We start from the raw sequence: 15,768 nt of genomic DNA on the forward strand, positions 1-15,768 counted from the left end.
ATGCACCCTAAGGAGTATATAAACCTGTGAAAGCCCCTGAGCAACGTTCAGAGAGCACATGGGGACTGCCTACAGGGCTTCCTCCCATTGCTCATCCTCAAATGCCCCCACATCTTGTTCCCACTGAGACAATGCCAAAGAGGTGTCTCATATAAAGAGATTCAGCAGCGTGGCATAACAAGATATAAACCCCTTATAGGTAGTCACTTCAAACAGGTAATTGAAAACCGATGCAGAATCTAAGGCCCAAATATCTTCCCCCCTCTGAGCATCAACTGCATGTTTGAGTTGCATGTAATAAAAGAGCGTAGAAGCTGGGAGTTGAAAGGCCTCCCTATGCTTCTGGAAGGATCTCAGTTTGCCATCCCCAAATACGTGAGTCATATGCGATACACTGTACTGTTTCCACTTCAGACCATATGGTACTTTCGCCATTTCCTGGTAATATTGATTATCCCAAATAGGGCTATATTTGGTAAACTCAGTCACTCCCTGGAGCATCCTGACCTTATTCCAAACCTTCTGAATGAGAGCGTATGTTTATTTTTAGACTTATTATATTTTAAGGCCTCCAGACTGTCCGCAACCCCCCCCCTTCCCCCCCAGTCATGAAACCAGGGCTGTGGAGTCGGTAGATAAATGTTCCGACTCCTCAGTTTTATGTACTTCCGACTCCGACTCCTCTGTATTAATATGCAAATGTATTTTATACATTCCTTGAGGGAAAGAAACGCAACCTACCACAGGACTACTGGCTGGGAAGCCAACAGTCTACTGTATTGCACAGTTTAAGCAAAAGACAAACACAATGAAAACAATCAAGTGGCTGGATAGTAGCAGCAGGCATAAACATCAGGAACAGGATCTTTACCAGTTCAAAAATACAAACCACATTATTTGGTTGTTTTAGAACAAAAACAAAGCTTATCAATAATGAACCAAAAACAAAATCTGTAAAACCTAGAAATGGTTTATATTAATCTTGAAATGTAGTTATAGGCTTAGCAAATGCAAATCAATTCAATGTAGAGTTCTAAGGAAGAGAATTGCCTCTGCCAGATCCTCTTTCATAGAGGCTCTTAAGTCAGACTTTATTATTTTTAGGGCTGAAAATAATCTTTCGACACTGACTTGGGTGGGTGGCATTGCAGTAACTATTCTGGCCACATCACTAACGATCTCTGGATAAACAAGGATGGCTTCTTCAACAGTAATTTTTGATGAGCGATCATACTTTTCAACTTCTTTTAGTGCTTTATAAAACTTCTGTTGGAATTTTTTTATTTGGACACTTACTGGTTCTCTAACATGCGTTCCCTGTAAAAGCAGAACACAACACTATGGAAAGTATAAGTATTGCAGCTCCTAATTGTGCGTTGCGTGCCATATAGTGAAGCACATGAAAAGCATGCTTCTTCACGGTCACTTAACGTGTTCGTTTTGCGGTTACGTGAGGCACTGCATGCATTGGTCTTTATTCTTACAGTAGAGAAGTCATTAATTATAACTTTTTGTGAATTGGGACATTTAAACTTGCTTTTTTTTTTTTTTTTTATTCCAATCTAAATTTAGTAGGAGTCGGAGTCGGTGCATTGTTTGCCGACTCCGACTGCAGGTACCCAAAATTTCCCCCGACAGAGGAGTCCAGCAAGTTCAATTCCAAGTCCTGCCCAGGGCGTACTACTCGTGCAATATGTTGCATTTGTGAAGCCAAATAGTACAGCCAGGGATTGGGCAACCCCAAACCACCAGCATCCTTTGAGCGCTGCAGCTGCTCGAGTTTGTTACTCGGGGGCGTTTTGTGAGCCATATAAGTGACCTAAAATTGAATTAACAATTCTGAACTTTTTCAAGGGAATGACCATTGGGGAGTTGTGAAACACATATAATAGTTGTGGCATAAAGCTAATTTTTATTAATTCACCCTCCCCGCAGGGGACATCATCTGCCTACTCCACACCTTGACCCGACAGCAATTGATCATAGGGGTGAGGTTGAGATTGACATAATCCAGCAGACAGGCGGTAACCTGGATGCCAAGATACTTAAAGGATGTGGACACTAGGATATCCTGCATGGTCAGTGGGGACGAGGAAGGCTCACGGTCCAGCAGTAGCAGGGAGGACTTGGTCCAGTTAATAACTAGGCCCGAGTACTCCCCAAACCGTCTCACAACATTCATGGCCTCGGTCAGTGAAATAGACGCATCGCCAAGGAGTAACATGGTGTCATCGGCATATAGCATGATCTTCTCCTGAAGATCTCCATAATGCAATCCCTGTATTCAGGGGTTAGCCCGAATTAGGGCAGGAAGGGGCTCAATGGCTAGGGCGAATAGGAGGGGAGATAAGGGGTGGCCCTGCTTCATGCCTCTATGCAAGTTAAAAGTGGGGGAGATCCTTCCCCCCCCCCCCATATAGCTGCAACTGGGGATGAATATAAAGGCTGTAAACATCGAGTCCGTGGGACGCTATTCAGTACCGTTTAATCCCTTATTAGGAAGTGGAACATCGAGTCCGCGGCACACCATTGCGAGTGCGCCGTGCGTGACCACATGGCCGGCAAATTAAAGGGGAGATTATATATATATATATATATATATATATATATATATATATATATATATATATATATATATAAAAAAATATAATCACACACACACACACACACACACACACACACCCATTTACCCAGCTGTGCCATTCTGTTGACGTAAAAGTGCGTGCGGCAGTCGGCAAACGATTAAAATATCCGCAAAAGCTCTAGAAAAATACTTTTGAATACAAGTACAATAAAACCACTTCACCCCCTTGGCTATTAGTTTTCGAAGTATTACGTTTACTTCAAGACGACCAGCAGCTAAACATTAACATAGAAAGTTTATAATGATTAAATATTATAATTTACTATTCTAGACGCAAGTAGAATTCCCAGCAAATACAAATGACAACAGCCACAAAAAAGTTTAAGGAGGGACTGATGAACCTAAAGTCTTCCTGCAAAAAGAGGAAGCTATTCACACATCTAGCAAAACCTTTGCATAAGACAGGAAGATAAATCTTTACAACAACAGGGGATTTATCAAGGTAAATGATACAGCTGGCAGGGGACAAAAGATTCTCTGAAAGCATTTAAGCACTGATGGATTGATTAAGGGGACCAATGGCAAGATGTGGCCTGTGGGTCTTGCATGCTAATTTTCGACTTCTATAATTACAGATTTGTTTGTCAATTTGCACAGTGGAACATTTTGTGCAGGAAGCCTTTTATCCCTTTTTCTGTTTTAACTACAGTGTTGTGTTTCAAAATGACAAAGCGGTCAAGTCTCCTCTTCACCATCTGAAAAAACTCCACATTCTGCCCATCTTTCTGCATATTGCCTTTGATTCTGCGAATTCTCTTTATTTGCATATGACCTGATCTACAATCTACTTCTGGCTGACCTGGAACCCAAAATCATGCTTAAAGAGCAAATATGGTGGAGCTGAACAAGTGCAATTTCCCACCGGCCCTTCACAGTTGTCTGGCATCTTGCCAATTCAGGATCTAATCCTAACGCCATTATGGCTAGAGCTCTTTTACCCAACTACTGTGGTGACTAGTCCATGAGAATTCTACATATGATCTTGACAAGAACCAAGCAAGGGCAAGTTATACATGTATTTGCCGTCTTCCATTTATATATAGATAAAGTCATCACACAATCACACCTTGGCTTGGTATCAAAAGAGCCCCAAATTTTCCACTTTCTAATAAGGGATTAAAGCGGGGGTTCACCCTTAGAGGGCACTTTTTCCCCTTAGATTCCTGCTCGTTTTCTCTAGGGGAATCGGCAATTTGTTTTAAAATATGTGCAGTACTTACCCGTTTACGAGATGCATCCTCTCCGTCGCTTCCGGGTATGGGCTGCGGGAATGGGCGTTCCTTCTTGATTGACAGTCTTCCGAGAGGCTTCCGACGGTCGCATCCATCGCGTCACGATTTTCCGAAAGAAGCCGAACGTCGGTGCGCAGGCGCAGTATACAGCCGCACCGACGTTCGGCTTCTTTCGGCTACGAGTGACGCGATGGATGCGACCGTCGGAAGCCTGTCAATCAAGAAGGAACGCCCGCTCCCGAAGACCCATACCCGGAAGCGACGGAAGAAGATGCAGCTCGAAAACGGGTAAGTACTGCTCATATTTTAATACAAATAGCCGATTCCCCTAGACCGAACGAGCAGGAATCTAAGGGGAGAAACATTTTTTTTTTAGAAATGGGTGAACTCCCGCTTTAAAAACAGTACTGAATGGCATATTCAAGACTTTGGGTATCTTTTTATATCCCTTTCCATCTTTATAAAGTTCCATTACTTTGTTACGCAGGTCTTTTGACTGTTCTTTCCTACCTCCTCATGGCTCGGTGTCTAGCCTGCTTAGGGCATCCAAGTGAGAGCTAACAAACCCATCGACTATTTATACACAGACATTAATTGTGATTTAAAAAGCCACAAAATATGAGAAATTAACCTTTAATTGACAATTTAACCTGTGTGTGCCACCTTCTGTGTCTGTTCCAAGGCCAAACATTCCAGGGTAAACTTTTACATGTAAACTCTTCCATGTATACCTTTTTTTATCATCAGGGCCATTTGGGTGATTTCTGTTATCACTACGATTTAAAAATTATCCAAAAAACTATGTGATAATAAATGGCTTCACGTGATAACTATCCTTAAATAAAATACTTTTTTGGCATGATCAATCATATTCTCAATATTAATGCCAAAATTTCACAATTTCTGCCAGGGTATGCAAACTTTTAAACACAACTGTAGGTCATATGTGTGGCAGCATGGCATAGGGACCAGTCAATGGCACATATGCAAGCATACAGTCTTAAGAAGTTGGTTTTAAATGCATATGGGAGCAGATGCATTTTCTCATTCCACACTGCAGCTCTGCTACACTATGATCATGCTTTACTGCTTCTTCTCTTCTATCAGCCAACATGCTGAAAGTAATGCACTCCATTTGTGGCCCATTTGCTATTCCAGCAGCTGCCAAGCGGAGAGGGTATGTGAAGCCAAGTCAAATACAAAGCTTCCTCTAGTGGGTATTCTGCAAATCTCTAGATTTATTGCAACAAGGACAAGCATGTAAAAAGTAAAAGCTGCTTTAAATATTATTTTGCAGCAAATGCTATGAAAATTCCTCAAATTATATGTTCAATGAATATGCACTACACGTTACCTTTAACCACTTCCCGCACAGTCAATAGACAATTGACATCCGGGAAGTGGTTCAGTTATCCTGACTGGACGTCTGACACACTGCATCTCCGATCTCGGTAAAGAGCCTCCGGCAAAGGCTCTTTACCACGTGATCAGCCGTGTCCAATCACAGCTGATCACGATGTAAAGAGGAAGATGTGATCGGCTCTTCCTCACTCGCGTCTGACATCAGCGGCTCTCCTGACAGGGTGGGTATACGCTGATTGCTTATCAGTTTAGCCCCCCCCGCGGATGCCCACACTGGACCACCAGGGAAGGGGGCAACATGTGGATGGCCAGGTATGGAACCAATGGCCATCCACATGTTAAAAAAATCTTCAATAGATGCCAATCAGTGCCCACAAATGGGCACTGACTGGCAACATGGGCACAACATAAAAAAAAGTGATGCCCAACAATGCCACCATCAGTGCTACCTCTCACAGTGCCCATCCATGCTCATCAGTGCCACCCATGAGTGCACATCAGTGCCACCTATCAGTGACTATCACTGCCACCTCATCGGTGCCCATCGGTGCAGCCATATCAGTGCCCGTAATTGAAGAAGGAAACTTACTTACAAAAAAATTAACAGAAAAAAATAAAAACTTTTTTTTTTTTATTCGGTCTTTTTAGTTGTTGCGCAAAAAAATAAAAAAAAAGCAGAGGTGATTAAATACCACCAAAAGAAAGCTCTATTTCTGTGAACAAAATGATAAAAATTTCATTTGGGTACAGTGTAGCATGACCGCGCAATTGTCATTCAAATTTTGACAGCGCTGAAAGCTGAAAATTGGCTTGGGCAGGAAGGTGCGCAAGTGCCTGGTATTGAAGTGGTTAAGCAAGATGTATTTAAGATTGCTGGTGTTGCAATGTACTTTCTTGTGGATGAACCTAGATAGCTTATATTGGTTTGGCAAGCATTCTCTCGGCTTATAGCAGGCAAAGCAGAACAGCAAAACAAAGGAGAGGCTAGAAAATGACATAACTGTGCTAACCCCTCAGGAAGCTTTGGTGGCATTTCACCTTTTTTTGACAACATTCCCATTAATGACCAAATATCCAAGTGCGTCGACTGCTGTGTCATGGCTGTGCCTTAAGATATTTGTTTTCTCTCTAATTGTACTCAACAGAAATTCACGTTTTTCAAAACAGGCATCAAAGTAACTAAAACGTTGTGTAACAATCTACACGAATGGAAATAAAAATAAGAACAGAAAGGAAGCTTTGCCTGTTAAGTAAAATAACACATGACTGAAGGAGGACACCTCATGAAAACTGAGCTGCACGCTACATATAAATGAGGACTCCGGTGTAGTGAAAAGCAGAAAAAAAAACGTTGAAATGAGGAACTGTTTAATCATTAAACATAAGCAATTCATTTTTTATCCATAACTTATGCAATAGGGGATTAGCCTGACAGACAGCACAGCTTGCACAGACAATAATAGGATCAACCCTATTGTATCATGGGAGTTTTTTTTTTCTTGGCCAAGACCTGCTCGATAAAAACATGAAATGCTGAGGAAATGTGCGCAGAGGGCTATGCTGTTCATAAGGAAAATGTGACAGCTGGCAGCAATCCAGGTGGTCTTACCACCAGTGGCAGCAATTATGTCTCCGGACAGTACCTAGTACAGCATCAGGACATTATATATAGCCCTTTCTGCTACACCAAGGATCTAGGCATGCCCTTAATCATGCTGTCTATCTCCCTTTTGGTTCATCACGAATGCCGTTACCAGACTCATCCAATTTACAAACGGCTCCGTGTCTGCCACCATACTCTGCCAACCCTTCCACTGGTTTCCACTGCCCCAAAGATTAAATCAAAATTCTAATCTCTATCCTAAAACAACAGGGTTTGGACAAACTAAGGAAATTCTTTTGCTTCTGCTGTATGAGGAGACACCTAGCGAACAGGTGGAAAGCCTCACTTTTGTCATCTCAGTGCTTACCAAGTTTCAAAAAGAGAAAACTGTTGGCACCTGTTTAGCTGGTGCCTCTGTGACCGAAGTTGCCAATTTATTTGCGCCGTCGTGAGGTACAATTTTTTAAGATTATGATGGCAAATTCAGTTTCCGGTAAAATATTGTCCGCCAAGCACAAGCACGGTCGAGGTGGTCAACTGATCGAAAGAGACAAAAGTACATTATGCAGGATTGCGACTTGGAATAAGAAAACGGCTGCAAAAGTGACTGCAGAGCTCAATCTCAGTCTTTCAAAGCCCATGTCCACAAAAACTGCAAAGGGAACTCCTTAAAGTGGGTGAAAACCCTCACATATACCCAGTGAAGTGAACAGCCTCTGATAATACGTTTAATTTGAATGGCACATAAAACGTAAACAACTCACATGTAATGACACTCTATACGCCGAGTGTCAGCTGTAGAAGCGTAACAAAGACAAATCTCCTCTGCTCCGGTATTTTTTGGAAAAGTGTTTGAAGAGATGGTGAAACTCAATTACAACTCAATTAAAAAGGTATCTTCCAAAGTCTTGCAGCCCTCCTCTGAATCGTTGGAATTCATAGAACTAAAAGAGACAAAAAAGAGGAAACCGGAGGGCGCACCGACCTAGTGTGATACTGATTGGTAGATTTTATTAAAATAGTATTTTAATAAAATCTACCAATCAGTATCACACTAGGTCGGTGCGCCCTCCGGTTTCCTCTTTTTGTCTCTTTTAGCTGTAGAAGCGTGCAATGCAATGCAGAGACGATACAGGCAGCAGCGATCATAGGTGACGTCCTGCGATCGCCGCTGCCTGTATCGTCTCTGCATTGCACGCTTCTACAGCTGACACTTGGCGTATAGAGTGTCATTACATGCGAGTTGTTTACCTTTTATGTGCCATTCAAATTAAACGTTTTTTACCAGAGAGCACTAGATCCCCTTCTCTTTTATTTTATACGGTGGATGTTACTGCTGGATATTGATCTGTAAAGGATTTACTTTGCTACTCTGAGCTGCTAGTCATCCCATGGACGTCTCAGTCTGATATTGATATGCCCCGTGACCTTTTAAGGTCGAATTTTTAAGGTGAGAGGCCATCTTTTACACGGTGGAGGATTTCTTTGGTCACTTTTTTCACTTGCACCTTATGCCGACATATCGATTGGATTTCTGGATTTGTCACTATATATGGACTTTCATTCACATGGATTCTTATTTTTTCTTATATGAATTTATGTATTGTTTATAGTTTCTTTATTTGTGCTGCACTGTTTCACTTAAGTCATTTTGGGAATGTTTTTTTGAATTTATCCTTAGTGCTGGCTTGCATATTTATTTATTTTTATATATTTTATTTATTTCCAGCGCTGAATACCTTTCACTATTTTGTGCTAATGGTAAACCATAGTGGCAACGTAAATATTAATTTCAGCAGCCATTTCTTGGTGATCTGCAGGTCCCATCATCGCCTTGAAAGTTCAAGTCTCTGCCAGCAGAATGCAAACTGAGCCCACCCAGGTGTGTTACAATAGTGAATGAACATTTGCTACTGTAACACTGATCCTCCTCCCGGCCAATCAGACCCGTCAGCCGATTGGCTTAAAGGACAGGTGTTTCTATTGGACGCCTAGAAAGAGGGGGAAAAGCGGCATGATGGAAGCCGCCATAATGGAGTAGAGGACACAGGAGCTGCTGTCCACTGCCGCCTAGATGCCTCTGTCTGTAGGAATCATGCTTTTAGCTGTCAGCCTTGCAATGCCTTATGGTACTTCTAGTTCCGCAACAGCTGGAGGGCCGCCAGTTTGACACCTGTGCTCTAGAGTCTTTTCCCTTCCTCTGAAACTCCTTACCCTAACCTGTCCAGCTGTCTGCCTTAGGCAAACCATGAAAACGCATCTCTTCAAAGAAGTCTATCTTGCCTCTACCTAATAAACTGCACTCACAAGTAGGGTCCTTTAATTGCATTATAACTGTACTGTCTTCCTTTATTTTATAAAGCACTTGGCAAACTGTTGGCACAATATAAAATCACGTATAGTAATATAATAATAGTAAGGCTAAATATTACAGAAAAAGGGTTGCCAGAATAAATCATTTCATTATGCCAGGATTGATTTTAAAATGCATATTCCAGAGCAGTCACCTTTATTTTTGCTTCACTACTTGACTAGTCACTGGCCTAGGAGAAGAAACTGCTGATCTGGTGTTGGACACTTGATATGTACATTTTTTCTGGATCAACGATTTAGCAGTAAAGCAAGCATGAAGATTACGGCAATGTGACTCGACTCGCTAACAATCAGCTGACTTCTTTTATAAATCTAACCTAACAGACTCTCTTTAATAAGACTTTGCTATAGCAATATATAAAACCTAAAAAAGGATAGATCAGTGGTGGTCAACGTGAAAATAATAGGAGGGTCACAAGAACAGACCTGACATTTCCAGAGGGCTGCATAGTAACATGTTTGTGTTGAGGGGCATTGCTTCAAAATTAGGCATCCCAATGAGAACGACTGGGATTTAACCCACCTCAACCCCTAAAAATGTTGGAACTGCAATGCACACTAACAAAAAGTTGGAGTCGTCATCGGTGTCAGGGACCACAATACCCCCAACCATTCATCTTAAATAATAATCCCCAGTACTGGTGTCATTGACTGTAATACCCCGCCTCAGCATTGGTGTCAGTGATTGCACAAACAACCACAGTAAGAACACCCAGCACTGGTGTCAGTGAATAACCTCAGCATTGGTGTCAGTGATTGCAATATACACCCCCAATCCGTGGTGTCAATGACCACAATAATTACACAATTATTACCACTAGCATTGGTGTAAATGGCCACAATAATAAACCCCATCGACATCAGATGATGTCCAGCAGTGCCATCAGCACAGAACTGGCAGAAACCAGTGGGACCCAGGTACGCACATCTACTGTCCAGATAAGCTTGTCCAGAAGTGGTCTTCATGGAAGAATTGTGCCCAAAAAGCCATTCATCCGACATGGAAACTAGGCTAAACGACTCAACTATGTACAAAAACATAGGAACTGGGCTGCAGAAAAATGTCAGCAGGTGCTCAGGACTGATGAGTAAAAATATTAGATATTTGGCTGTAGCAGGGAGGCATTTTTTTTGCTGGAGAGCAATACAATAATGAGTGTCTGCAGGCAACAGTCAAGCATGGGAAGGTTCCTTGCAAGGTTTAAACTGCATTTCTGCAAATGGAATTGGAGATTTGGTCAGGATCAATGATGTCCTCAATGCTGAAAAAAACAGACAGATACTTATCCATTATGCCATATCCTCAGGGAGGCAGGTGATGACCCCAACTTTTTTCTGCAGAAGGACAACAACCCCAAAACACGTAGCCAATGTCATTAAGATCCAAGCAGTACTGAAAGTGATGGTTTGGCCCCCACAGAGCCCTTATCTCAACATCATTGATTCTGAACGGGATCACACGCAGAGACAGAATGATTTGAGGGAGCCTACACATCCACAGAATATCTGTGGTTATTCCTCCAAGATGTTTAGAACAACCTACCTGCCGAGTTCCTTCCAAAACTGAGTGCAAGATTACCTACAAGAATTTATGCTGTTTTGAAGGTAAAGGGTAATCACAGCAAATATTGATTTGATTGTTAATTTACTTTCCATTTAGTTCATTGATAAAAATAAACTATTAACACTTCACTTCTTTCTTCATCTCTGGACTCGTTTCATCTCATCAATATATTTTTGTAAGTAAGGCCTCCAGAGCTGAGACAGCATTATAAATGAGGTCCAACCAAATTTAGAATGCTATGTTTCCATGTTTAAGTTCTGGACCGTGGTTTCCCTCTACAGTGATAAAAAGGACTTGGAATTTCGGCTATATGTGGAATGACAGAAATAGTACTATTTACATTTGCTTGTTATACATATATGGCCAGCTACAGGCCTTGCTTGTTTAAATTGAAACTTTACTGTTGCTGTGGTATCCCTGAGAAGAGGGACCTCCTTTGGATGGTTTGCACTGGCCCACAAGTGTCTTTACCAACTCTGCAGAGAGCTGACAAGATTTTTTTTTTTTTCATATTTGCATGCTGTTGGTCAGGAATGATTTTAAAAAAGACTAAAGATGGACATAGATGGTTAGTTTTTTAGTTCCTCCATCCACACAAGCAAGGTGGATGGTGTTCTCTATCCCGCATGGACATTGTATTCTGACTGCAGATCCCACTGCTGTCAGAATAAACTGATCAGCGGCTCCAGGCAACTGAATTTCAAGCAGTCTATGTCCTGCTCTTCAGTTATGTGAAGCCAAAGCGGATCTGCACCCTCCCCCCGCCCCATGTTTTTTCACCCCCTCCTACCTTAAGGTGGTGTCTGCACATTTCAGATACTCACCCATCCAGTGTTGTCCCACTAAGATCCTCTCCTGCTTGGCCACAACTCTATCCCACTCCGCCATGTTTTTTTTTTCCCGACGTCATCAAGAGGCCCGCCTGCTTTTCCTGGTTCAGTAGGTGGGCCTCCCAATGACATGCCGATAGGCCCGCCTTCACCTCCTTTTTGTAATGGAAGGCGATTTCTCCTGGGATAGGTGATGTGCATATTTCAGGAGGCACACGGGGCAGTGTCGACACCTAATTCGACTGATGTGCATGGGGAGGCAGGGCCAGACTTTGTCTAAGAAAACGGTTAAAAAATACACAGCGCAATATGTATAAAGGATGGAAGAAGGGTTGGAGTGGAGGGAACTAGTGGAAGAAAATGTAGGTCCGCTTAAGATTTTTGCACCTGACAGGACATGAAGAATGATGGTAGCAGAAAAGGGAAGGTCATCATAAACTAAACCACAATTGTTGGGAAAGAGTCTAGAAGAACGGTTATTTATAGTAACAAGTAGCAGACACTAGAAGTTCTGGCCCTTTTGCACATTAGGATGCACATTCTTTTACACAAACGCATATTTCATGAACTGTCACAGAGCCAAACAAATCTAACTAATATTTGCATTGACCATATACACTTACCAGTAGGATGTGAGGCAGAGGCCAACAGGACAACACTGCAAGACACAAATTGCAAACAAACATTGTATGCATGTTTTCTCAGAACAAGCTCTTAAAGACTTCCTACCATCTTATACAGAACAAAATGCAATAAGATACATCCCGGATATCCTGGTATGTTAGCTTTGTGGGCCTACTGAACTACCTCCATTTCCTTTATACAGTAGTTGCTCCATGTGTGTGCAGTCCAAAAGGTATAAGGGTTAGTGTGACGGTATTAGAATGATATCCCCGTCAAAGTCTTCCCTTCTCCCCATAAAGAAAATCACCCCAATATTCCACGAGGAGGGATATTCCTGGAATCACCCAATAAGCCACACATGGGTCACGCTTATTGCTGGAACAAGACAGACTTTAATGGTTTCTTCTCAGCTTTATATACAGTACCAGGCATTAAAGCAACAATGAGATCTCCACCCCCCCTAATCACACACTAAGGCTAATTACTACAACATTCTAGACAGGTCGGCACCGGCCTATAATTATCATGTCTAATCACTGCACATTCCTTAATTAATGGCATCAAACAAACCACCTTCACACACCGAGTTTCCTAGGCAGACGTTTCGTCTCCGCATGCCGCCTGACACCTATTCACACCTCTGAGCATCAATAGGTTTTAGACAGTGTTATCACACAATTAAAGGCCTTTCAAAAGCTAGCCTTATTTAACATATTAACAGTCTTCACAGAGAGATGAGTCACACATGAAATCACCTTTTCATCTAACACACAGCATTAAACTAGCAGGGAGAGAATTAGACTGAAGCATATTTGATATTTGCATAAAAGTCCGTCACAGTTAGCTCACATTGTCCTGTCCACCCCCTAATCTAACTAACTGCCCCTTTTCCTCAAAACTGCAAGACAAACTGGTTGTTACACCTTCATGTCTGGAAAAGAAAGAGCAGGAAATGTATTTCCACCAGTACAAAAAAAGGTTTTAAGTTGTATCCAAGGGAAAAATCATTTAAAGGCATCTTTTTACACGACCAAAAAAAGATTTGTGAGAGTTTGATCCTACATGAATAGATGTCCTCCCACCCCACCCGGCCTCATAATGCTTGTATTCTAGTAGACTACAAGAAGGAGAACCCAACCTGAAATGTACTTGGGCTCTTGTGATGGAAGCAGCAAGGGGATGTGGAATATATAGTCAAGACACAACAGGCCAGGCCTTGTCTAGCTGGTTTTGGGAGCATATTCCTTTATATAAACTGGAACCTCTTAGCTGAAGTCTAGAACAAAGAATTTAAACAGAAAATTCCAGTTGGAAACTCTAAATAGTTTCCTTACACTGATTATTGTAATCCTACCACATTCCTGTGGTTCTGAGCAATCAAACAGTCTGTCATGTATTAGCGAGAAATCCCTGCACATTCATTAAACTGCTGTGATATCACCTCATAACTTATTTCTCCACAAGCACGAGGGCAGCCACGTGGCCAGGCCTGGGAAACGCAATCCTGTTGGTTTAGTTTCCACAATGAAGACAGCCAGTATTAAAAGAAAACATGCATTTGTAGATATAGTAGAATGTGCTAGAAAAGATTTTCCTCGGGGGAACTCTGCATACAGGGAGTGCAGAATTATTAGGCAAATAAGTATTTTGACCACATCATCCTCTTTATGCATGTTGTCTTACTCCAAGCTGTATAGGCTCGAAAGCCTACTACCAATTAAGCATATTAGGTGATGTGCATCTCTGTAATGAGAAGGGATGTGGTCTAATGACATCAACACCCTATATCAGGTGTGCATAATTATTAGGCAACTTCCTTTCCTTTGGCAAAATGGGTCAAAAGAAGGACTTGACAGGCTCAGAAAAGTCAAAAATAGTGAGATATCTTGCAGAGGGATGCAGCACTCTTAAAATTGCAAAGCTTCTGAAGCGTGATCATCGAACAATCAAGCGTTTCATTCAAAATAGTCAACAGGGTCGCAAGAAGCATGTGGAAAAACCAAGGCGCAAAATAACTGCCCATGAACTGAGAAAAGTCAAGTGTGCAGCTGCCAAGATGCCACTTGCCACCAGTTTGGCCATATTTCAGAGCTGCAACATCACTGGAGTGCCCAAAAGCACAAGGTGTGCAATACTCAGAGACATGGCCAAGGTAAGAAAGGCTGAAAGACGACCACCACTGAACAAGACACACAAGCTGAAACGTCAAGACTGGGCCAAGAAATATCTCAAGACTGATTTTTCTAAGGTTTTATGGACTGCTGAAATGAGAGTGAGTCTTGATGGGCCAGATGGATGGGCCCGTGGCTGGATTGGTAAAGGGCAGAGCTCCAGTCGGACTCAGACGCCAGCAAGGTGGAGGTGGAGTACTGGTTTGGGCTGGTATCATCAAAGATGAGCTTGTGGGGCCTTTTCGGGTTGAGGATGGAGTCAAACTCAACTCCCAGTCCTACTGCCAGTTTCTGGAAGACACCTTCTTCAAGCAGTGGTACAGGAAGAAGTCTGCATCCTTCAAGAAAAACATGATTTTCATGCAGGACAATGCTCCATCACATGCGTCCAAGTACTCCACAGCGTGGCTGGCAAGAAAGGGTATACAAGAAGAAAAACTAATGACATGGCCTCCTTGTTCACCTGATCTGAACCCCATTGAGAACCTGTGGTCCATCATCAAATGTGAGATTTACAAGGAGGGAAAACAGTACACCTCTCTGAACAGTGTCTGGGAGGCAGTGGTTGCTGCTGCACGCAATGTTGATGGTGAACAGATCAAAACACTGACAGAATCCATGGATGGCAGGCTTTTGAGTGTCCTTGCAAAGAAAGGCGGCTATATTGGTCACTGATTTGTTTTTGTTTTGTTTTTGAATGTCAGAAATGTATATTTGTGAATGTTGAGATGTTATATTGGTTTCACTGGTAAAAATAAATAATTGAAATGGGTATATATTTTTTTTTTGTTAAGTTGCCTAATAATTATGCACAGTAATAGTCACCTGCACACACAGATATCCCCCTAAAATAGCTAAAACTAAAAACAAACTAAAAACTACTTCCAAAAATATTCAGCTTTGATATTAATGAGTTTTTTGGGTTCATTGAGAACATGGTTGTTCAATAATAAAATTAATCCTCAAAAATACAACTTGCCTAATAATTCTGCACTCCCTGTATGTATAAATTTATCAATACTAAGAAAGTCAGAATAGCAAGGATTAACATAGCGCTCACAAGAATGTTTAGGAGGGTGATTATATTACAGATGTAGCGCTACCCCCTCAGGAGCCGCTGGTTGTTGTTGGGATTGGCATATTAAGTTACCTCTTACCGTTGTCTAGGGGTGAAGTTGGTGAGTAGATTAGTGAGCGAATGTCCAGACAATAAATAAAGGGTTTCTGAATGCTTTATTCTCGGCCCAACATGACCAACATCAACATGAGGTAGAGAGGAAAGGTTGATGAAGCAATAGAGAACTATGCAGTATCAGGCCTGGATATGATCCAGGCCTGCTCTCAGTAGTAGTAAACACAGTTCGT

The 15,768-nt window shown here is 41.9% G+C and overlaps 1 protein-coding gene across 1 annotated transcript in view; it reads right to left on the bottom strand.

Moving 5' to 3' along the window:
- The window catches only part of TMEM241 (transmembrane protein 241), a 179,371-nt gene that overhangs the window by 78,286 nt on the left and 85,317 nt on the right, over positions 1–15,768 (bottom strand). Inside the window, exon 11 of the mRNA XM_040354068.1 lies at positions 12,232–12,266. Coding sequence (XP_040210002.1) covers positions 12,232–12,266 — 35 coding nt within the window. The remainder of the gene's footprint in view (positions 1–12,231; positions 12,267–15,768) is intronic.

This window comes from Rana temporaria, chromosome 5 (assembly GCF_905171775.1).
Source record: "Rana temporaria chromosome 5, aRanTem1.1, whole genome shotgun sequence".
NCBI lineage: Eukaryota > Metazoa > Chordata > Amphibia > Anura > Ranidae > Rana > Rana temporaria.